General features: G+C 43.6%; 1 protein-coding gene across 4 annotated transcripts in view; it reads right to left on the bottom strand.

Moving 5' to 3' along the window:
• MSN (moesin) overlaps positions 1-23,076 on the bottom strand; it is a 185,551-nt gene that overhangs the window by 23,387 nt on the left and 139,088 nt on the right. For 2 of the 4 annotated variants that reach the window (XM_011966284.1, XM_011966285.1), the window contains exons 1-2: positions 4,633-4,649; positions 1,627-1,705 (exon numbers count right to left, since the gene is read on the bottom strand). In XM_011966284.1, the coding sequence (XP_011821674.1) occupies positions 1,627-1,705; positions 4,633-4,649 (96 nt within the window). Of the gene's footprint in view, positions 1-1,626; positions 1,711-4,632; positions 4,650-23,076 lie in introns of those variants that run through there. The other 2 variants (XM_011966282.1, XM_011966283.1) reach the window with 1 other exon arrangement.

Here is a 23,076-nt window from a genome sequence, read left to right as displayed (position 1 = left end):
TGGTATTGGAAAGAGAACCATCATTTATTACTTCTCTACTATATGCTGGATGCTTTCTTCCAGCTAACACTTTCTTTCCTATTTGTGTTTTCTTATCTTTCTCACCGATTTCTAATTTATCTTTTTGGATTAGATATCCTTATATGCCACTATAATCAGTTTTTTGAGTAACAGGTAAGATACAAAACATAATATACTCACAAAAATCTGTGAGGTAAGTATTAGATTTTTTTTTTTTTTTTGGTGGGTAGTGGTTGGGGGGATGAGGATACCAACCCAGAGAGTTCAATAATTTTCCCAGGGTCTAACTAGGAAAATGAGGATTTTGCATCCTCATCTGCAAAATGTGCCAGTACTAATTCATGCACTCACAGAGCTTTGTTATAGTCAAATGCTTATCATAATACTTAGCATACACTGAGTCCTGGATAAATGTTAACTCTCATCTGTATTAGCCACAGAAAATAATTTTCCCACTCTATGTAATAAGAACTCAGAAGGCGTACACAAGCTGTTCTCAAATTTCTAGCCCTCTCCTACCCCTGTCTCCATTCTACTCTTGTCTTTTCTCTCACCAGTCAGGAGTACTCACAGGAATAGAATTAGCTTATTTGAACACAACCTCCTTCTTTCTTTCTTCCTCTCCCCAACCCTGGGGAAGTTCTCATATGGTAGAAGGATACAGAGAGCAAGGAAGAAAGGGAAGCAAGAGGGCCTGGAGAATCCATCAGGGCGATATGCAGCCTAACATCCCAGACAATAACTCAGACCTCTACCTCATTGGAGGCTGGTGGAGAAATGGGATAATGGCCTGTCTGGTGAGGTCCCAGCCTCTGGAAATGGGAGCCTCATTTTTGCTCCTAGAAGTCTGGCCACAGATGGCACATTCCCTTGAATGCAAAAATTGTCTGTAGCTCCCATCTGCTTATTATAGTATACAATACATCCTTTCTGACAATAATTATTCACAACAAAGGGACATCCCTTGGGTTGGAGATGGGAATGACCACTTCACTATGGCGAGTAAGCAATTATCTTCATGGCATGCCTGCAGGAGATGAAGCAGCCTCCTACTGCATCTATCACCTCCCATGTTGTCCTAAGTCCCAACATTCTTTTGAGAGAAATGTACATAGAGCTTACTACTTCGAGGAGAGTAAGTTAGTTTCCTTCTACTAGGAAGTAAAAACATGAGACAGAGGCAGTGTGGTGCAGTGGCAAGAATATGGGGTGCAAATCCCAGTCAAATATCATTTGGGTGCAATTAATTTATTTAACTTCTGAGCCTCATCATTAAAATGGAGAAGACATCACTTACATGTTTCAGAGTTGAAAGGAAGGCTCCATATGCTAAGATTTTTAAAGCATCTAGCATAGAATATACACCCTTTTCTTTTCTCCCTTATTCAGGACCAAAGATAAAATTAATCAGGACCATAGGGTGCAGGTTGCCAAAGTTAAACTTTGCCTCCTTTTATATTAAGGCTGGAATCAGCCTTCATTTTGACCTATCTTGGAGTGAACAGGAAGAGAGATTCTTTGACAAGAGGCAAAAGGCATGGATTGTTGGCATTGTGGTGGAAGCTACTGGGAGAAGGAGAGGAGGCTAAGGAATCTCCACCTTACCTGGTCAAATAGCTGCTTCCCGGTGGTGTTGGGCTGGATGGCAAACTCCAGCTCTGCATCCATGGTGGTCACACGCACACTGATCTAGGATGAGATCAAAGGAAGCAGGTTAGTCATCTGGCTCTGTGTTCAACAGAGCCTGAGACAAGTGTCTTTGCTCAACCACAAAGGAGAGAGCTAGGATGCTAAGAGCCTGAGCAACTTGAATATTGACAGGGATGAAGGGAGAATATTGACCCGAACACAACCCCTGCTCCCAAGCAGCTTACTGAAGACAAACAACACAGTCACAGAGCAATACTTACCAAAGAACAGACAAGAATGTAGGCTGGGCGCAGTGCCTCATGCCTGTAATCCCAGCACTTTGGGAGGCTGAGGTGGGTAGATTGCTTGAGGCCAGGAGTTTGAGACCAGCCTGGGCAACATGGCAAAACCCCACCTCTACTAAAAATACAAAAATTAGCCAGGCATGGTGGTGCACATCTGTAGTTAAAGCTACTTGGGAGGCTGGGGTATGAGAATTGCTGGAACCCAGAAGGTAGAAGTTGCAGTGAGCTGAGATCACACCACTGCACTCCAACCTGGGCAACAGAGTGAGACTTTCTCTAAAAAAAAATTTTAAAAAAGAATGCAAATCATCCTACAACTAAGAGCAGGCAAATGATAACTGTACTTCTTCCAGGAAGGCCTTTCCATCTATACTAGCCAGCTTCAGCTCACAGGGTTCTCTTCTCACCTCTGATCTACCTGGATTATCTACAGCACTGGTAAACAATTGCAGAGGCAAATTAATAGCAGGATAAGGAGCACTGGGTTCCACATGATAATCTAAAGGGCAGAAAAAGCTTTCAGTAATATCCAACACCCCTTTGTGTTAAAAGTTCTCAATAAACTAGGCATTGAAGGAGTATACCTCAAAATAATAAGAGCCATCTGACAAATCCACAACCAACATCATACTGAATGGGCCAAAGCTGGAAGCATTCCCTTTTAAAACCGACACAAGACAAGAATGCCCTCTCTCACCCACTCATATTCAACATAGTATTAGAAGTCCTGGCCAGAACAATCAGACCAGAGAAAGAAATAGAGGGCATCCAAGCAAGAGGAGAGGAAGTCAAACTATCCTTGTTTGCAGATGGCATGATCCTATATCTAGAAACTCCAATAGTCTCAGCCAAAAAGCTCCTTAATCTGATAAACAACTTCGGCAAAGTCTCAGTATACAAAAATCAACATACAAAAGTCACTAGCATTCATATACACCAACAACAGTCAAGCCAAGAGCCAAATCAGGAAGGCAATCCCATTCAGAACTGCCACAAAGGAATAAATGCCTAGGAATACAGCTAACTAGGGAAGTGAAAGATCTCTACAAGGAGAACTACAAACCACTGCTCAAAGAAATCAGAGATGACACAAACAAATGGAGAAACAGTCCATGCTCATGAATAGGAAGAATCAATATCATTAAAATGGTGATACTGCCCAAAGCAATTTATAGAATAGTCTCAATGCTATTCCTATCAAACTACCAATGACATTCTTCACAGAACAAGGAAAAACTGTTTTAAAATTCATATGGAAACAAAAAAAAAGCAGCTTGAATAACCATGGCAATCCTAAGCAAAAAGAACAAAGCTGGAGGCATCATGCTACCCAACTTCAAATGATACTAGAGGGCTACAGTAACCAAAACAGCATTGTCCTGGTACAAAAACAGACAGAGACCAATGGAGTAGAATAGCCCAGAAATAAGGCCATGCACCTACAACCATCTGATATTTGATGAAGTCCACAAAAACAAGCAATGGAAAAAGGACTCCCAATTCAATAAACGGTGCTGGGATAACTGGTTAGCTACATGCAGAAGATTGAAACTGGACCCCATCCTTATGCCATATTTAAAAATCAACTCTAGATGTATTAAAGACTTAAATGTAAAAGTAATGTAAAACTCAAAAATTAAAAAAATCCTGAAAGAAAACCTAGGCAATACCGTTCTGGACATAGGAATGGATAAAGATATCATAACGAAGATGCCAAAAGCAATTGAAGCAAAAGCAAAAATTGACAAATGGGATCTAACTAAACTAAAGAGCTTCTGTACAGCAAAAGAAACCATCAGCAGAGTAAACAGGCAACTTATGGAACCAGATAAAATATTTGCAAACTATGCAACTTACAAAGGTCTAATATCCAGCATCTATAGGGAACTTCAACAAATTTACAAGAAAAAAAACAAACACCCCATTAAAGTGTGGGCAAAGGATATGAAGAGATACTTTTCAAAAGAAGACATACATACATGTGGCCAAGCAGCATATATAACAAACTAACATCATTAGAGAAATGCAAATCAAAACCACAATGAGATACCATCTCACACAAGTCAGAATGGCTATTATTAAATAATAATAATAATAAAAAAAACAGGTGCTGGTGAGATTGCAAAGAAAAGGGAACCCTTATACACTGTTGGTGGGAGTGTAAATTAGTTCAACCATGGTAGAAAACAGTGTGGCAATTTCTCAAAGACCTGAAAACAAAACTACCATTCAACCCAGCAATCTCATTGCTGGGTATATACCCAAAGGAATATAAATCATTCTATCATAAAGATGCATGCACGCACATGTGCATTGAAGCACTATTCACAATAGCAATGACATGGAATCAACCTAAATGCCAATCAATGGTAGACTGGATAAAGGAAATGTATGATACTATGCAGCCATAAAAAACAACAAGATCATGTCCTTTGCAGGAACATGAATAGAGTAGAAGTCATTATCCTTAGCAAACTAATGCAGGAACAGAAAATCAAATGCCAGGCTGGGCGTGGTGGCTCACACCTGTAATCCCAGCACTTTAGGAGGCCAAGGTGGACACATCCCTTAAGGCCAGGAGTTCTAGACCAACCTGGACAATATAGCAAAACCCCACCTCTACTAAAAATACAAAAATTAGCCAGGCAAGGTGGTACACACCTGTAATCCCAGCTACTTTGGTGGTTGAGGCATGAGAATCGCTTTAACCCGAGAGGCAGAGGTTGCAGAATACCACATGTTCTCACTTATAAGTGGGAGTTAAATGATGAGAACATATGGACACACAGAAGGTGGAGGGTGGGAGAAGGGAGATGATCAGGAAAAAATATTAATAACTAATGGGTACTAGGCTTAATACCTGGGTGATAAAATGATCTGTACAATGAATCCCCATGACACTAGTTTACCTATATGACAAACCTGCACATGTACCCTTGAACTTAAAATAAAAATTAAAAACAAAGAAGAACACTGGATTCCAAGCCTAGCATGTAACTGGTCAAATCTACAACCGTAGATAACTCCTGTCCTTTTCTTGGGCCTTAGTTTCCCTCACCTGTGCAAAGGCAGGAATGAGATGAAGGGCAGCCAATTAAACAAGATAAATGGTCCAAAGACCATTTCAGTGCTGATGTCTGTGGTTCTATATACTGCCTTGCATTGTTAATGCTTCCTATATTTATGTCTCATTGGCTTTCTTAGACTCAAGAGGGGAAGGGGGCCTCAGTAGGGGTGGGTATGGGCAGCATAGAGGTGCTACCAAAGCCAAGTCAGTAGGGAGACAAAGGTCCAGAAACAGGCCCAGACCAAAATAAGAGACAGCCACACACATATGACTTCACGGTCACTAGAAAAAATATTCACCACCTTTACAAATAGATCCCCAAACCTAGGTCAATGATAGCTGAAATTTCATAATTAGAGATTTATTCCTTTGGCTGAAAACTCAGTAGTAATGGTAGCAGTAGCAATAGTAACAGGCAGCAGCTTTCCTGTATCAAGACTTGCTACTCACCAGGCACTTCATATGTACTACCCCATTTAACATCAATAATCACCCTGTGAAGTAGAGCATTATCTCCACATTGGAGATAAAGAAATAGGTATTTGTCTAAAGTCACATTGCTATTAAGCAGGGGAGACAGGGTTTGAATCCAGGTCTAAATCCAAACCTCACAATGTAAACCAATATACTAAATTCCTCTTACAGAGTGCAAAAGTCTACCATTAAAAGAAATAAAAGATTGATTTTTAGTTGTTAGACATTTTGCTTAAATAATGTATATAGTACAGCCACAAGATGGCTTGTTATATGGTCATATAAAACCTTTATGAAGACAATTTCATGCTTAGGGAAGACACTTTAGTAATATTGAATGAGGAAGTGTAAACAGTATCTCATAGAGTCCATGAGCTCAACTTTGTAAAATGTATACATAGAGGGATGATTGGAATCTTGTACAAGTAATAGTCAGGCTTGGTTTTGGGGTGGTGATCTTATGGATGCTTTCTCCCTTCTTTAAACTAAAAAAAAAAAAAAAAAAAAAAAAAAAAAAAAAAAAAAAAAATTCTACATTTTCTAAGGTGGTCACATACTACTAATAGTATTGAGGGAAAGCACTAGATATAGTATTGCCAAAGATGCAAATTTCCATGGAGTGAGTAAGACATTAAGCCTTACCAGTCTTTGAACCCCTAGGACTTTCCTGGACACACGGGTCAGGAGCAGGGAAGAGGGGGCCAGGCAGCCATTTTGCCAGATAAACAATTACTATGAGGATCAGGCCCAGAAAACAACTTTGTAAATAAATCTCACTAGGGAGCCAAGGAGGAAATCTATTTTAGGATTGACAATGGGACAGGAAAGGCCCTGAAGGCAGGAACAAGTAAGGCAAGTACCCCAGTGGGAGTAAGGCAAGGTTAGCCACTTTGATTTGGTACTACCCTAGGCTTCCTGCCAAGTCAGTGACCCCTATAGAATGGGCCCTCATAAAGTAGGATGGGGCCATTGGACTGGAATTTGAAGGGCACCATGCTATATCCAGCCGCAAATCACCCTTGAGCCGGGTCAGGGGTGACCTCAAAACACCAATGACTGAAGGAACAGGAGAGAATAGAAAGGGGGCAGTGGGCTTTTAGAACAATAGGCTTCATTCTCACCTCAAAGTTTACATCTTACTTAGAATTACCTTTCCAGTACTCAAGATTCAATGGGTACTCACACAAGATGTTGGCTAAATGAATGGGTACCAAACAAGGGGATATTGGAGATAGATACAGCATAATATACACACACACAGATGGGGATATTTGACATCTTGACTTTTTTGTGCCATGAATCATTCTTGCCTGTCTAGTGAAGCCTATGGACCCCTTCTCAGAATATTTGTAAATGCATGAAATAAAGTAGACACAATAAAACAAAATTATATTGAAACAATTGAAATGTAAATCAAAATCTAATAATATGTGCTTATTACCACATTAAGTAATTACCTAGCACTAGGTCTTATTAGTTAGTTATTGCCACTGTAATTTCAAACATGTATTGAGCACAAATAATATTTTGACAAATATACAATAACTAATTGTGATATAAAAATATGTACATTAGGGGCCAGGTGTGGTGTCTCACGCCTGTAACCCCAGGACTTTGGGAGGCCAAGACAGGCGAATTACTTGAGGTCAGGAGTTCGAAACCAGCGTGGCCAACATGGTGAAACCCCATCTCTACTAAAAATACAAAAATTAGGCCAGGCACGGTGGCTCACGCCTATAATCCCAGCACTTTGGGAGGCCGAGGCAGGAGGATCACCTGATGTCTGGAGTTCAAGACCAGCTGACAAACATGGTGAAACCCCACCTCTAGTAAAAATACAAAAAATTAGCTGGGCATAGTAGGACATGACTATAATCCCACCTACTTGGGAGGCTGAGGTAGGAGAATCGCTTGAACCTGGGAGGCAGAGGTTGCAGTGAGCTGAGATCATGCCACTGCACTCCAGCCTGGGCAAAAAGAGCAAAACTCCACCTCAAAATAAAAATAATAATACAAAAATTAGCCGGGCATGGTGGTGCATGCCTGCAGTCCCAGCTACTCCAGAAGCTGAGGCAGGAAAATCGCTTGAACCCAGGAGGCAGAGGCTGCAGTGAGCCGAGATCACATCAATGCACTCCAGCCTCGGTGATAGAGCAAGACTTCATCTAAAAAAAAAAAGAAGTATATTACATAGTTTCTATATAAACTTCTATTATTAAGCAAACTAAAAAAAAAAATGGTAGAATCCAGGAAAACACTCCACAACCTAAGAGTTGGTAACAAGGTCATGGGTACTGCCATTACTGCTGCCTTTATTTTATTTTTATTTTTATTTTTATTTTTATTTTTATTTGCCTACATTCATAATTGAACAAATGGCTAAATTACAAAGCAGAGGTTGGTAAAAAAACAAATAAGTTATTTTCCTCCACCCAAGTTCATATATCCTTCCCACTTCAAATTCTATCCATGGACCCCATAGAGGTCTGAAGACTCCAGGTTAAGGAGCTTCCTATAAATTCATTTCAATTCACCCAATATTAATGGAACACAATGTTTAAGGAACTATGGTTGGAACAGAGCAGTAGAACCAGTCCCTGATCTCAAGGCACTTACTGAAAAACACAAAAACTAAAATGTACAAGGGAGACCCTGAGAAGTGCCATAACAGAAGAACAGAGGAAACCTTTCATGGAAATTAGGAACCACAGTTCAAAGTGGTGTTTGCACTGATTCCAAAGAATAAGTTGGATTGTGGAAAAGAAAGACTGTGTGGGTAGGGACAAGAGCACTCAAATGTCCCAGATAGAGAAAACAACATGTATGATGGCCCAGAGGGAGGCAAGGATGCAGATGGCCCCTTTAGAAGTCAGTATGTACACCTACTCCAGGGTGAATGAGGCCTGCAAAGTGAAGAGAGGGCAGAGTCTAGGAAGGTAGGTAGAGGGCATTGAAGGCTGCTCTAGAAGGCTGGGCCTTAATCCTGTTGGCAGTGGCCAGCCAGTCTAGAAGTTCCAGGCAGAGTGGGGCACAATCAGAGCTGGGCTTTTTGGAAGAAAACACCCAGGAAGGAAATTAAGGAAAGGGGAAGGGGTGGGATTCCAGGGACATATTCCAAAACCCACAAGTTCCCTTTAATTCTCAATATTGGAAATAATTTTCAAAGGAAGCAAGCCAGTGTCTCGTACAGATCATGTCAATTGTAGATCATGCCAATCCAGCATCTTCAGGGCACCAGTCAAGGGTGGAGCCCAGTGCTGGCCCAAAGTATGTAATCAAATATTCGTTAAACAAATATTTCTTAAATAAATCAGTTGGTAAAGAAGGGCCCATCCTGAATGATGAATAAGCATGTCAGAGAGGCTAGGGTTGCCCATGCTTCCTCCCTCCTAGTGGATCACCCTAGTACAAGGGCTCTACCAAAATCTGAAAGTGTGAGCTGAAACCCAACCAGAACCTATTTTTTTCTGAATCCCTACTCAGGGTTTCTGCCATTCCACTGTGTCTTCTTCCCCAGGGACAGCAGCCTGAGGTTTCCTGAACTTCATTGTGGAGATAAATAACTTTAGGTTTTTAAAAAATTGGAAAGAAAAACAAACACAAAAGAATTCCCATTCCTGTCTCCACTTAACTCAGAAGCAAATGTGAGTCCCGTTAGCAGGAATGTAAACCAGTATAACCACTATGGACAACAGTATGGAGGTTTCTCAGAAAACTAAAAATAGGACTACCATATAATCCAGCAATCCCACAACTAGGCATTTATCCAAAGGGGAAAAAAAAATCAGTATATTGAAGAGATATCTGCACCTTCATGTTTACTGCATCACCACATTACAATAGCCAAGATATGGAATCAACCCAAGTGTGCAAAACCAGATGAATGGATAAAGAAAATGTGGCAAATTAGCCGGGCATGGTGGCATATGCTTGTAATCCCAGCTACTCAGGAGGCTGAGGCAGGAGAATCACTTGAGCCCGGGAGGTGGAGGTTGCAGTGAGCCCAGATTGTGCCACTGCACTCCAGCCTGGCCAAGAGAGTGAGACTCTGTCTCAAAAAAAAAAAAGAAAGAAAGAAAGAAAAGAAAAGAAAATGTGGCATATATACATAATGGAATATTATTCAGCCATAAAAAATGAAATCCTGGCCAACCACAGTGGCTCATGCCTGTAATCCCAGCACTTTGGGTGGCCGAGATGGGTGGATCACCTGAAGTCAGGAGTTCAAGACCAGCCTAGCCAACACAGTGAAACCCCGTCTCTACTAAAAACACAAAAATTAGCCAGGTGTGATGGCGTGTGCCTATAATCCCAGCTACTCAGGAGCCTGAGGCAGGAGAATCGCTTGAACCTGAGAGGCAGAAGTTGCAGTGTGCCAAGATCATGCCACTGCACTCCAGCCTGGGCAACAGAGCAAGACTCCGTCTCAAAATAAATAAATAAATAAATAAAATCCTGTCATTTGCAGCAATAGGGATAAGCCTGAAGGACATTATGTTAAGTGAAATAAGCCAGGCACAGAAAGTTAAACACCCGGCCGAGCATGGTGTCTCACACCTGTAATCCTCGCACTTTGAGAGGCCAAGGCGGGCGGATCACTTGAGGCCAGGAGTCCAAGACCATCCTGGCCAACATGGCAAAACCCCACCTGTACTAAAAATACAAAAATTAGCTGGGCATGGTGGCACACACCTATAATCCCAGCTACTCAGGAGGCTGAGGCAGGAGAATCGCTTAAATCTGGGAGGCAGAGGTTGCAGTGAGCCAAGATCATACCACTGCACTCCAGCCTGGGCGACAGAGTGAGACCCTGTCTCAAAAAAAGAAATGATAAATGTTTGAGATGATGGTATGCTAATTACCCTGATCTGATCACTATATATTGTATATATCGAAACACTGCTATGTACCCCATAAATATGTACAATTTATGTACGCATTTATTAATATGTATCAGGTTAAAAAAATCAAAATTAGGCTGGGTACGGCAGCTCACATCTGTAAATCTCAACACTTTGGGAGACCAAGGTGGGAGGACAGCTTGAAGCCAGGAGCTAGAGATCAGCCTGGGCAATATAGCAAGACCATCTCTATTTAAAAAAAAAAAAAAAAAAAAAGGTTAAAAAATAATAAAAAAATGTTAAGTCATGAGGACAAGGCCATGGGTCTATGCTCTCCTGTTTTCTGTGTACATGTCAGAGGTAGCAAGGAGTAAGGGTAGTAACAGCTGGGGCCTGAAGGTGATCGATAGAAGTCCTGATCAAAAATATCCCTTTGTTCTCTCTTAGATTCATCTGGGATCCAAGAGTGCAAGATGGGCTGCAGACCCAGACCCACTGCCACAGAGGGCCCACTAGATGCTCACCCTTAGTGGGCACCCACGGTCTTCTTTTCGGGCCTAGATGCTGCTCTCTCCCCAAAGAGAAGACAGTGGTCTTGTTTGGGAGGAAAGAACCTAAAAATGAAGTTTCCAAAGTTGGCAGAAAATTCTCAGTCAGCCCTTCAGTTTGACAGGAATAAAGGAGCTGACCTGGGTGGGGTAGCATTTCAAGATGTAGTCCCCAGCAGAGAACTGTTTATAAGGCTAGATCCCTGCCTAAGCCAGGCCCTGAGGATCTAGGCACAGCATGAGGTCAAAGACTGTGTCTCAGGAGAACATTAAGGGTTGAAGGAACAATAACAAAATGTCTGCATGTGTGTCTGGGGAAGGGGGAGTGTCATCCTCTCACATGCCCTGGCCCTCCCACCCGTTGCCCAAGAACAATAAGCCCACTGTTATTTACTGAGCAATTCAACATAGACACTTCCCACACCAAGCACTTCGCTAAGCACAAACAAATTCATCTCGGTGGTCCACTGTCCAAAGCCTTCAACAAACTGGGATCTCTCTCATGTCCCCAGTTAGCTGGGCTGAGACACAGAAGTAACCAGGCCAGATACTACCTCTGTCTTGGCACCAGCAGCTGAGGTACTTTGGTCTCCGGGCCTGCCAGTTTCAAATAAGCAACTCTCTCTTTGCCTATTGTCAGGAGCACCCAGGTAAGCAGTAGCCCAGCTACAGCAAAAGGGATTGTCAATGGTTTCCCCTCACCTACCCCATGTCACTGAACTATAAGATGGCTCTTTACTGGAGAGAAGTTTGAAAGAGTCAGAGAGAAAAGCAGAAAGTAAGTCAAATAATTACAAGTAACTTGCCTGGAGCATGGACCTCCGAGCCGAGGGGATGAACTTCCCCACTTCATAGATGAGAAAACTGAAGTGCATAGAGGCAGGTGACAGAAGGTTGGAAATGAACACTTACTGAATGCCAACAATGTGTCGGCCTCATCACACACAGTCTCACTTAACATCACTGAGGTCACATTTATTAAGCCAACAAGTAGTGGAGGCGGGTCTTCTGGACATTCCTGGAGCTCCTTCCACAACTCCACCCACCTCTCCTGTCATGTTGTCTTCAGACACTGCCTTGGCAACTATTTTGGCTAAGACTCAAACATTCTGGCATAGGAAGCCTGGGCACATCTGGGAAGCACTGCTTGGGAAGGTCCCCTTGTCTCACTGGGGCAGAGCTTGGGAGTCAGCCCAATTGGGTCTGAGCTCAATGACCTCATTTCCCACCTGCCACCTCCCCCAGGGGCCACCCCCGCTGGGTTTTCAGTGGGGCTGCTGGTATAGAAAAGAAGGCAAGTATAAGTGGGGCAGGGAAGCCAGAGGAAGGATGAGCCCTACTAGCGCAATCCCAGAGTTCTAGTATCTTCCCTGGCCAAAGAATAGTCATCACAGCGTCACTCACACTGCCTTCATCAGGTCAGAGGCTAAACTCTATTGTTTAGGCTCCAGTTCCCACCATTTCCTGCTACTAAGAGTGGGGACAAGGCAGGGCAAGGCAGGTCCTGGTCTGTTTTGCCTCTCTGGATGACAGCACTGTCTCAAGCAGCTATTTTCCATAAGGGGGAAAACAAGGTTTGCTTTGAATCTTTAGCCTAGGGGCCATTCTGCTCCTCCTCCTCCTCCTTCACAGACTCACTCACTTCCCAGCAAGCCAGCCTCTTCCCTGTTGACTTGGAAGTGGTAACTGGTACAGTTATCTACTAGGACCTCTTCCAGACTCTCAATACGGTCCATAAGACCTGCCTAGGGTTAACCTTTTGTATGCCCATGCCTTTTCCCAGTAGCTTCTAGAAAGAACAACAACACCCAACCTCACTCACAGCTTAATGGGTTAGCAGTAGTTCTTCAACCACTCCAACAGCTCCAGAGGGCATGGGAGACAAGGGTCTGCTTTCATTTGTTTTGACCCAGCCCTGTCATCCAAAGCTCCTCAAGAAGCATTTCAACTGGAAGACAAGGGCATACTGGAGACTGGGAGTTACTCCTCCAATTACCATATGTGTGATGGTTAGCAATGGAAATAAAACCACCTCGTCCCTGTGGGAGCAGAGCTCAGGTCAAAGGTGAAAATTGAAGGAAAAAAAATCAGAGATAGTGATGTCACTTTAGCAAGTTAGTTTCTTTGTTAATCCAGCCTTAATTGCATGGCCTTTTGTTCAACCTCAGGCCCAGGTAGAGCCCTCTTGTTTTTCTCTCCACACGTGAAAGTCAGGAAGAAAACCATCTCCTTAGTGTCCGAACCTAACTTCAGTTCTTACTTTCAAAATCACCTTAGCCAAACCATATCCCCAGGGCAAATACTCTCTAGCCCCAACTCATCTTTCCTTCTTAGGCACATGGGTTGTCCCACCAGCTCCTTAGCATGGCCATTCCTTTTTACATTTTCTCATTATTTCAACCCAGGCATCCTAGAATCTCATATGGCTTCTCCCTTCTGAACTTCAACTTGTCCTCTAAGAAAATAAACAGTCCAGAATTCCAAATTGTCAGACCTGAAAAAGACCTCAGAGATCACTCGATTCAAACCTTGCAACATACAGCTGGGGAAACTGAGGTCCAAAGAAACGGAGGCACTGGCCCAGAGCCACACAGCTGCTAGGCAGTGTGGGAGGAGGGGTTAAAAACCTGGCTTTTGAGGCTGGGCGCGGTGGCTCACGCTTGTAATCCCAGCACTTTGGGAGGCCCAGGTGGGTGGATCACCTGAGGTTAGGAGTTCGAGACCAGTCTGACCAATACAGTGAAATCCTGTCTCTACTAAAAATACAAAAAATTAGCCAGGCATGGTGGCGTGTGCCTGTAGTCCCAGTTACTAGGGAGGCTGAGACAGGAGAATTGCTTGAACCCGGGAGGCGGAGATTGCAGTGAACTGAGATTGTGCCACTGCACTCCAGCCTGGGTGACAGCACAAGACTCCGTTTCAAAAAAAAAAAACAAAAAAACTGGCTTTTGATCCACTAGCCTATTTAGTAAGCCATAGTGCCAGCCTGGCATTTAGAAAACAGTAGATACTTCAAGCATACTATTATTGATCTAAAAAAACTACGTGGAGGAGGCTGGATCAATTTGTTTCTGTGAAAAACTCCAAGCTGGCACTGCTTGGAAGTTTAGCTTTCAACAGAGGGCAGGCCTAACTTTCAGGCTGTGAGACAATCACCACCACCCATTCTAGGGAGACTAAATGTTTTAAAACATCATGGAAGGAAAACTCAGACAGCCTTGTTTCCAGAACTGTTTCCTTTGGAAAAACTTAAATAGCAACTGGTTGGGAAGGCCCCCAGTAACAGGCATAGCCAAGACTCAAGCTGGGGATTGAGGAGGGCACAGAGCAGAGAAAGAGGAAGGGAATTTGAGTAATGGGTTCATATCTAGGCAGCCAAGAACAACAGATTCGTTCAACTCCCATAAAACTTCAAAGCTGCTGAAATAAAAGGAGTGCAGGTCCATCATTAATAAAGTCAATCTCCAAATGGGCAAAGCCCCTATCCGGGGCCACACCTAGCTGAGCTTCACTCTTTAGCGTCAGTTTCCTGCTTGACCCAGCTTCCTGCCAGCAAGTTTCACAGGAAGTATTTGTAGACTGGAAACTGACCATTTTTGGCTGCCTGAATATGCCAGCTCTGCCCCAGGTGCCAGAAGAGGGCTCTATTCCCTCTGCTTAGGAACAGACTCCAGCAACCTCCAGTATCATACTTCTGAAGCACACTGGAGCTGATCCAAACCCAAACTTGGGTTCCATCTATTGCTCATGGGAATATTAAAACTGCTGAAGCCAGGATTAGTCAAATATGCAGTTGCAGGGGGACGCTTCTGGCCCTAATCAAAAAGCTCTGTTTCCAGCTGAGTGTGGTGGCTCATGCCTATAATCCCAGCACTTTGGGAGGGTGAGGTGAGCAGACTGCTTGAGCCCAGTTGAAGACCAGCCTGGGCAAAATGGAGAAATTCTGTCTCTACAAAAAGTATAAAAATTAGCTGGGCATGGTAGCGCACGCCTGTAGTCCCAGCTGCTAATACGCAGGAGGCTGAGGCATGAGAATCGCTTGCTTGAAAACAGGAGGCAGAGGTTGTAGTGAGCCAAAATCTCGCCACTGCCCTCTATCCTGTGCAACAGAGAGAGATCCTATTAAAAAAAAAAAAAAAAAAAAAAAAGCAAAGCAAAGCTCCAGTTTCAACCCCAGGGGTAGGCTAAGGTTGGCTTCCTAACTACCTTGCTGGTAAAGCTAAGAACCAAACCTAGTATCTGTGGAACCCACAAAACTGGAGCCCTTGTTCTGGAAATAATGGTATCAGGATTTTGAGCTTTGGAGCCTTTTTGACCTTCGTCTTTCTAAAATTCAGTTTCCTAATCTATAAAACGGGTCTAATAATATCGACCTCACTACAGGGTTATTGGGAGATTTAAGTTAAAATAATAGAACATGTTTGACACTGGAGGAAGAAAATAATTTAATAGTAATAAAAACATAAAATAATAATAATAACAGACATGAAAGTACTTGACACATCATAAGTAGAATGTGATGATTACTAACCACTCCCCTTTTAGCCATATTATGACGAATATCCTACCTGTCAGGAATAATTTAAAACAAAAACCTGTTCCACTACAGAGGGCTAGGGGCTGCCCAAGAAGACCCCTAAAGAGCCCTTCTAGCATAAAGGACTCTCACTTTCAGGGAAAACTAAAAGGTGATTACACTTCGAGTTGGCAAGACAATGTGAAACCGTGCACAACAGTTAAATACACACATATTCCAGCATTATTTTAAATATTTTATCTCTTGAGAGGGATGGGGATTTCCTCCCCAAGAAGCAGAATCCTATGGAGAGGCAGAGCATAACACAGCACCTATGCTACCTTATTATTTTCAAAGGCTGCCTGATCTTCCCTCCTTATTCTGGATTCTGCCTTGCCATTTTCTCCAGTTATGTCCCAGTAACACATACAAGTCTGCAACCCTCAACACAACCTACTGGGACCTCCAAACTCCCTCAGATGGTATCCAGAAGATCACAAACTGGGTTTGCAAACTAGCTTATCAGAATCACCTGAGGTCAATTTTTAAAATATAGATTTCCCAACCTTGTCCACAGAGATTCTGATTTACTAGGTCAGAAGTAGGGACCATGCATCAGAAGTTAAGCAACTCAGGTAATTCCAAGACCTAGCCAGATTTGGGAGCCGGTGGCATAGATTATACCCCCCGAGCCAACTAGCCTCTCATGGAATGGTGTTTTATGGGATTTTTTGTTTTTGTTTTTTTTGTTTTGTTTTGTTTTGTTTTGTTTTAGACAGAGTCTCGCTCTGTCGCCCAGGCTGGAGTGCAATGGCGTGATCGTGGCTCACTGCAACCTCCATCTCCCAGGTTCAAGCAATTCCCCTGCCCCAGCCTCCTAAGTAGCTGGGATTACAGGCACCCACCACTATGTCTGGCTAAGTTTTGTATTTTTAGTAGAGAAGGGGTTTCACCATGTTGTCCAGGCTGGTCTTGAACGCCTGGCCTTAAGTGATCCGCCCGCCTTTGCCTCTTAAAGTGCTGGAATTACCGGCATGAGCCACCATGCCTGGCCTGGGATGGTGTTAATAGGACTAGAGGGATGTCTGATAGAAGGGAAACACAACAAGTAAAGAACAACTGAAAGACCGGGTGCGGTGGATCACGCCTGTAATCCCAGCACTTTGGGAAGCCAAGGCGGGCAGATCACTTGAGGCCAGGAGTTCAAGACCAGCCTGGCCAACATGGTGAAACTCCATCTCTACTAAAAATACAAAAATTAGCCGAGTGTAGCAGCGCATTCCTGTAGTCTCAGCTACTTGGGAGGCTGAGGCAGGAGAATCGCTTGAACCCAGGAGGCGGAGGTTGCAGTGAGCTGAGATCACATCACTGTCCTGCAGCATGAGCGACAGAGCAAGACTCTGTCAAAAAAAAAAAAAAAAAAAAAAAAAGCCAACTATAGAGACATCTGGGCTGCTGGACCTGGTAAATGGCTCTCCGGGGTTGAATACAGTCCACATCCACAAAAGATAAAGGATGCAAGGATGTGATCAGTTCTGCTACTGCCCTCAAATCCCTCTGTACCTTGGCCTCCCTATTTGTAAAGTAGTGCAGGGATTATCCCTGCTCCTCCCTACCTAGAATAATCACTACACACCACCACATACACCACCGTGCACTAAAGTAATGTCTCTGTAGTAAGAGCAACATAGCTTTGTGTTCTGAAAACCTGATCTCAAGATCCAGGTCTACCAATAATAAGCCATGAACTCTTAAATTTCAACTTGTTACATGGGTATAATGATGCTACCATGGCAGAAGTGTTGTGCAGTGCTTAATGAGGTATATCCCAAACTTAGCTTACTACTATAAGAATTTGGCACTGGTCAAAAAGTCCAGACTTCTAGACACCACCCTAAGCTTACTGAATTGGACTCTCCAGAGGAGACGCTGGGGAATTAGCATTTTTAACAAATGCCTCAGGTGATTCTTTCCATCTGAAAAGTTCAAAGAAACAACATATGGCCCTGATGCTGTTGAAATGAGAGAACAGGACCAGGCGTCTGGTCATCCAAACTGCTTTCTGGCCCAGAGATCCCCATGACTGGGACCTTGAGTTTAGCATCCAGCAAAGTATGGTCAGATGGCAGGAAGAGGAGGAGACTTTGAAATCACAATCAGAACGCTAAGTGCACCACACCCTCAGGCCATTGTCCAGGATCTTCAACCATCGTCCCATCTAGCTAAGAATCAAACAGTGGGAGAAAACAGACAGTTCAGATACTTCAGCATTCAAAACATGATGCTATAATTAGGGCCCCACTCAAAGCCCTCTTGAGTTCTCTGCCTCTTAAACACTCCACATTCACTCTTTCTGGAAGAACTTTCGGGCAAGGAGCAGACCTTAAATGAAGCTCTTCCTTTCCTTGATGTTCTTGGAACTTGAGGAAAAGAAGAGGCATGGTTGAGAGGATGCTGCATTTGCATACAGATGTGAGTAGGTTGGAGGGTGAGGGTAGGAGTCTAAAATAGGTGTGACTAGCAATGGTGCACTAGAACCAGCTTGCAGTAGAGCTGATCATGCACATCTCTTCCCAACTCCTCCACCAAGGACTGCATATTGGTAGCCTGAAATCAGCCATGGTGGGAGTATTTATACCATGGGAATTGGCAAACAGTAAAAATCATGGATTTGCCCAAGAGTTGATTGTTAAACATTTACCAGCACACTGGACAAGAGACACATGCAAGTTAAGCATTATTAAACCCATTTTATGAATGAGGAAACTGAGTCTCAAAGAAAGGAACCAACTGCTATTTTCTAGCTGCATGACCTTGACCAAGAGCCAAGTCTGTCTGACTAGCTACAAATCCCTGGCTCTCCTTACCAGTACCCCAGGGTAGCAGGACGTCCTTACTATCAGGCAAAAGGTGGCTGACCCAAAGGGCTTCCCATCAGCTAAAGGTCAAACAAGGGCACCTAATTGTGCCCAGTGCACCACCAAGGAAATCTGAGGATAAAGAGTTCAGGACTGAGACATGAAGCCAACAAGAGACAGTCTCATCCCCACCAGAGGAGACAGGCTGGAGTGAGGCAGGGAGTGGGCTAGAAAGCCCCAGTAGAAACCACAGGACATTCTTAAGCATTCTTAAGGTCTCTTCACAAATACCTGATAGAAACCCTGGGCTGTAGAGGTAGTCTGTGGAACATTACAAGTCCCTAGACCTCTTAAAGCCTCAGTTTTCCTACAGGTAAAATGGGAGTAATAATGCCTACCTCATCAGAGTGTTGCAAGGATGACATTTTATCCTTTACAAATAGAAAAGCACCTGGCTTGGTACCTGGCATGTAGTAGATGTTTCATAAATTTTAGTTCCTTTCTCCTGCAATCCCATTATACAACCCAGATTCTTCCAGGGCCTCTGGCTCACTTGTATACAACAATAATCCTAGCCCCATGTGTGCAGTGCTCTACAATTTAAAAGATACTTGCCCATATGCATTTTCTCATTGAATTAAACCCTGTAAGAAAAAGACAGGACCGAGACAAGTACCATTTTAAAGAAGGGAGAAATGGAGGTTCAGTGAGGTAAACAACAACATGCTCAAGTGTGAAAGAAACAGAACTAGAACCCTGATCTCCCTAACTACTAGTATTCTGTTCTTTACCTTTCCAAGCTTCTCTTATTTAAGGCTACACAAAGGTCCTTCCAAAGGCTTGCCTATTACCATTTGTTTCACCCAAGAAACTGAGCAGTCTCTGGACTTCAGGTCTGTCTTAGGATGCTACAAAAGAGGCTGTCTTTGGGACAGGAGAAGAGCATTGGTAACACAGGGTAGGAACAGTCCTTGTGGTAGAAGGAGTCACATCATTAGCTCAGAGCAACCAGCAACGAATGGTGGTTCAGAGACTGGGTCTGAATCCAATCCCAGTAAAGTTGGGATACTCCCTTCCCACTGTAGGTCTGAGTGTTCCCAACTGTAATGTCTGGGTTTTACTCAGTGGTTTTGACTTTATTACATTTTTAACAGCTTCCTGCCTCCTCAATCTCCCAAACTGAAAATCACACAAAACTTCAAAATATGAAGTATGTAAAAGTAGAGCTGTTCTGGTTGAAGGGAGGCTGTAACTCACCAGGTAGCCCAGCCAAACAGTTTGTAACCCACTGGATTAACAGCTTGAGGGGAGGGAGAGAGCTCTAGGTCTGACCTTCTAGAATTCTACTCATCCCTAGCTTTGCCACTGATTCCTTATAGCACTTATATGACTTTCTGGGCTTCAGTTTCCCCATCTGTAATGTGAAGTGGTTGGACTAGTTGGCCTCTAAAGGCCCTTTCAGCTTTGCAATTTCAGGAAAAAAGTGTTCAGCTATTCCCACAGTAGAAAACTGTGGAGAGAGACCAAGACCACCATGAGCAAAGGTCAATCTCCACTCTGAAGAAAGCCCTTCAGCCTCTGGTGACTCTGAACTGAACTCTTCAGGCAATTCCTCAAGCACTGGGTGGGTGGGCAGACAGGCAGGAAGGCCGGCGCCCCACCCTCTTTTGCACAGGAAGCTAGCTACATCCTCTTTTCCCCACCCCAGGCAGCACATCACCAAAGGTCCCCAGCAGAAACAGTGGGGGGCAGGGAGAAGAGAAGGATGGGGCCTGAAAGGAAGCTGAACATGCAAATCACCTCAGCTAAGGAGCCATTTGTGGGGAGGGAAACAACTGGGGCCCTGAGAAAGAGCAGCAAAGCTGCCCATTATCTACTGGGGCCCAGCTCCCCAACAAAGCTTAGCCAAAGTGGCCTGAAGCCACAGGCTGTCATAAAGAATCACAAGGCATGGGTTGGTACAGTGAGCAGCCGGGACCCACTCACTCCGCCTCACTCAGTTTCTGCAGGCCAAAGATCTGGGGCTCTTACACAAAGTGTTTCTCAGGTACAGTCTTTCTTAGGGTAAGAACACAGACATGCCATGTGCAAGGGTGAGGTGTACACATGAGTGAACAATCAAGAATACAGGAGCTCTTCATGCCTCTCAAAGCCAAGGAGGCAGGCACTAATCCTCGCTGCCTTACCACCAGCCCATTTTCCGGTGTCCACCCCCATACCCTGTGACTGGGGCCCAGCCCTCCCCACATCCTGTTCTCAGAGAACACGTGGCTGCCTAAGGAAAGATAATGTCATTACCATACTTCCCCTCCATAGAGGTGGCTTTCGTTGACTGGGGAGGGAGCTGCAGTTCTCTATCTGACCAGACTGAATAATCTACAGTAAATCTCCTAGTTTCACAGAATGGAACAGGAAGGGTAACTAGGTAACACTAGGAGCACCTTCTAAATTGGAGGATCCATGCCTACAGATAGATGATGATGATTCAAAGCACTTCTGGAAAAATTAATTTTCTGGAAAAACCCAAATTGACAATTTAACTTACATTTGGAGACTGGAAGATGACATGCCAGTGTTCTTCCTTGATTAACAAACCAGGAAATGCAAAAACACAAGAAAATTATATTTTTAAAAAGGTCCCAAGTGTCACTCAAGTCTCATTACACATGGGTTTTAGATGCCAGCATTGGTATTTCTGTTAAAGCACCCTGATTTAAATGTGCCTACAGTGGCTTTGGCCCATTTGAAAAAGAAAATGATCTCACACCATAGGAAGGTCCCCTGACAAACTCAAAGAGGAAGGCGCAGCCAGGGTGTACCACAGCCTGAACCTACTCATTGTTGAAACTTCCTTCTCTCCTCTCTAAACAGCTCGGACTCCCTGGCTCCCCCATGTCTTCCCTTCCCACCCTATAAATATAGCAAATAATGTGGCTGAACATCCATCTGAATATTCAGGGAGGGCCTCCTTACTCACGTGAGAAGTTGGAAGGCAGATGCCTCACTACTAAGTGCAGACCTTCAATGTGGCATGATCCTTGGTTGGGCTTGTATGGGGGACTTTGACTGGCTACCACTAAGCAGGATGTCCCCAAACCCCCACCCAGCCTGCTGTTCCCCTACACCTAATCTTACAGCCTAATCCAATTCTCATCCCCATTAGGGAACAAGGTTTACCATGTAGACCTTAAGAAAATACCTACTCTCAAAAATACTTACCTCCAGTGGATATAATGAAGGTTGAAAGGTGGCCTCATAACCTGCTGCAGGTGTATTTGTTTACAGCCAATAGCTCATAGCCTTCATTTCTGTCATGACCACCTTCCTGGAAGCAGAGGTATAGAGAGCCCAAAGAATGCTCTTGGGCTCTATGGATCTATGATTGTTTTGGAAAAGTCCCTTGGTGGCAAGGATAAGATAAGAGACCACATGGCATCCAGCTTATTAGTTTTGGTCCCTATGTAGCTTGAGATAACTTCTCCAAAAGCTGGCTTTGTTTTTTTCGAGTTGATAAAGCCACATCTTTCCCTCCAAACCACAAATTCAGCTAACAATTTACTGAGACTAGTAAAAGCTATTTAACCTATCCTGCAATAATAAAAGGGTTTTTAGCACCCCTACCACCACAAACATATAACCTTCACACCCCTCAATGCTGAGGTGAGCAAGCATGAACCCACCTAGCCCCCCCCCACACATATTCATATCAGTTCTTTGGAGAGAATAAGAATCCTACCCTCAGCCCCGAATGTTTGGTCTAGTTTTTTCAGACAACAGTAAAGAGGCCAGCCAGAATCTCTACGGAAATTACCCAGAAGCCTCCCTAATGGTCAAGGCAACATACATTGTTCCATAATCCAAAGCAAACCCTAAAAATCTACAATTCTAGTAAGATCTGGAAAAACAAGTAAGACTACCTCTTACCTACCTCAGGTGTTTCAGAAAGAACCCACATTATCAACACAGACATATGTAAACACATACAGGTGCCACATACCACCACTTTATCAGACACCCAATATGGATCAGATCAGGCTTTGAAATAATTCGTGTGTGTGTGTGAATGAGCAAGCACGTGAGGGCATTTTTTGTCAGATGGAGGAAATATGCAGATAAATGGATGAGAAATAATCATTCTCTACAGCAAGGGCAGAGATAGAGGTAATTAAAGTGGACTGTGGAAACACAAGCAAGAGGCATCCAGGCCATAATGGGGAAGGTGAGGAGACAAGGGGAGGTGAGAAGGCAGAAGGTTTCTTGAGATAGAGTTGACCTCTCCTGAAGGATAAAGGAGACTATCACAGGAAAAAGATTAAAGGGAAAAGGAGCCTCATGGTGTTCTGGGTAGAGAGACAGCATGTACAGGGATACAGAGGTAAGAAACACAAAGTATTCCTTTCAAATGACACAGAGAAATATACAAGCAAAAACTCTCTCAAAGGCATGAAGTTAAATATCAATGTCTCCTTTCCCAGCTTCCTGACCCTCTTCCCAGAATTTATCAGAAGAAAATGAATTAAAGATCTTCCCACCACTTTGGCATTAGGTGCCAGGTCATAAGATTTGGGGGAGATGGGCCACAATCAGAGACAGAAATCCCTGAAGACAAAGCCAGGCAAGGTGGACTAATGTATAAAATAAAGGTAAGAAGCTAATTATGTTCCCACAGCCCCACTGAGGCACCAGCTTAGCTTAATGAGCACTCCGCGTCCTAGCTCACACAGACCTCAGGGGAATCACTCTTCAGGACTTGAGGGAGCCCATGACAACATACTTTCTTTTTTCTTTTTCTTTTCTTTTCTTTTTTTTTTTTTTTT

Source organism: Mandrillus leucophaeus, unplaced genomic scaffold (assembly GCF_000951045.1).
Source record: "Mandrillus leucophaeus isolate KB7577 unplaced genomic scaffold, Mleu.le_1.0 Scaffold753, whole genome shotgun sequence".
In the NCBI taxonomy this organism is placed as follows: Eukaryota; Metazoa; Chordata; class Mammalia; order Primates; family Cercopithecidae; genus Mandrillus; species Mandrillus leucophaeus.
Note: the sequence above shows the minus strand (reverse complement) of the source record. Positions and strands in the feature narration are given on the sequence as shown.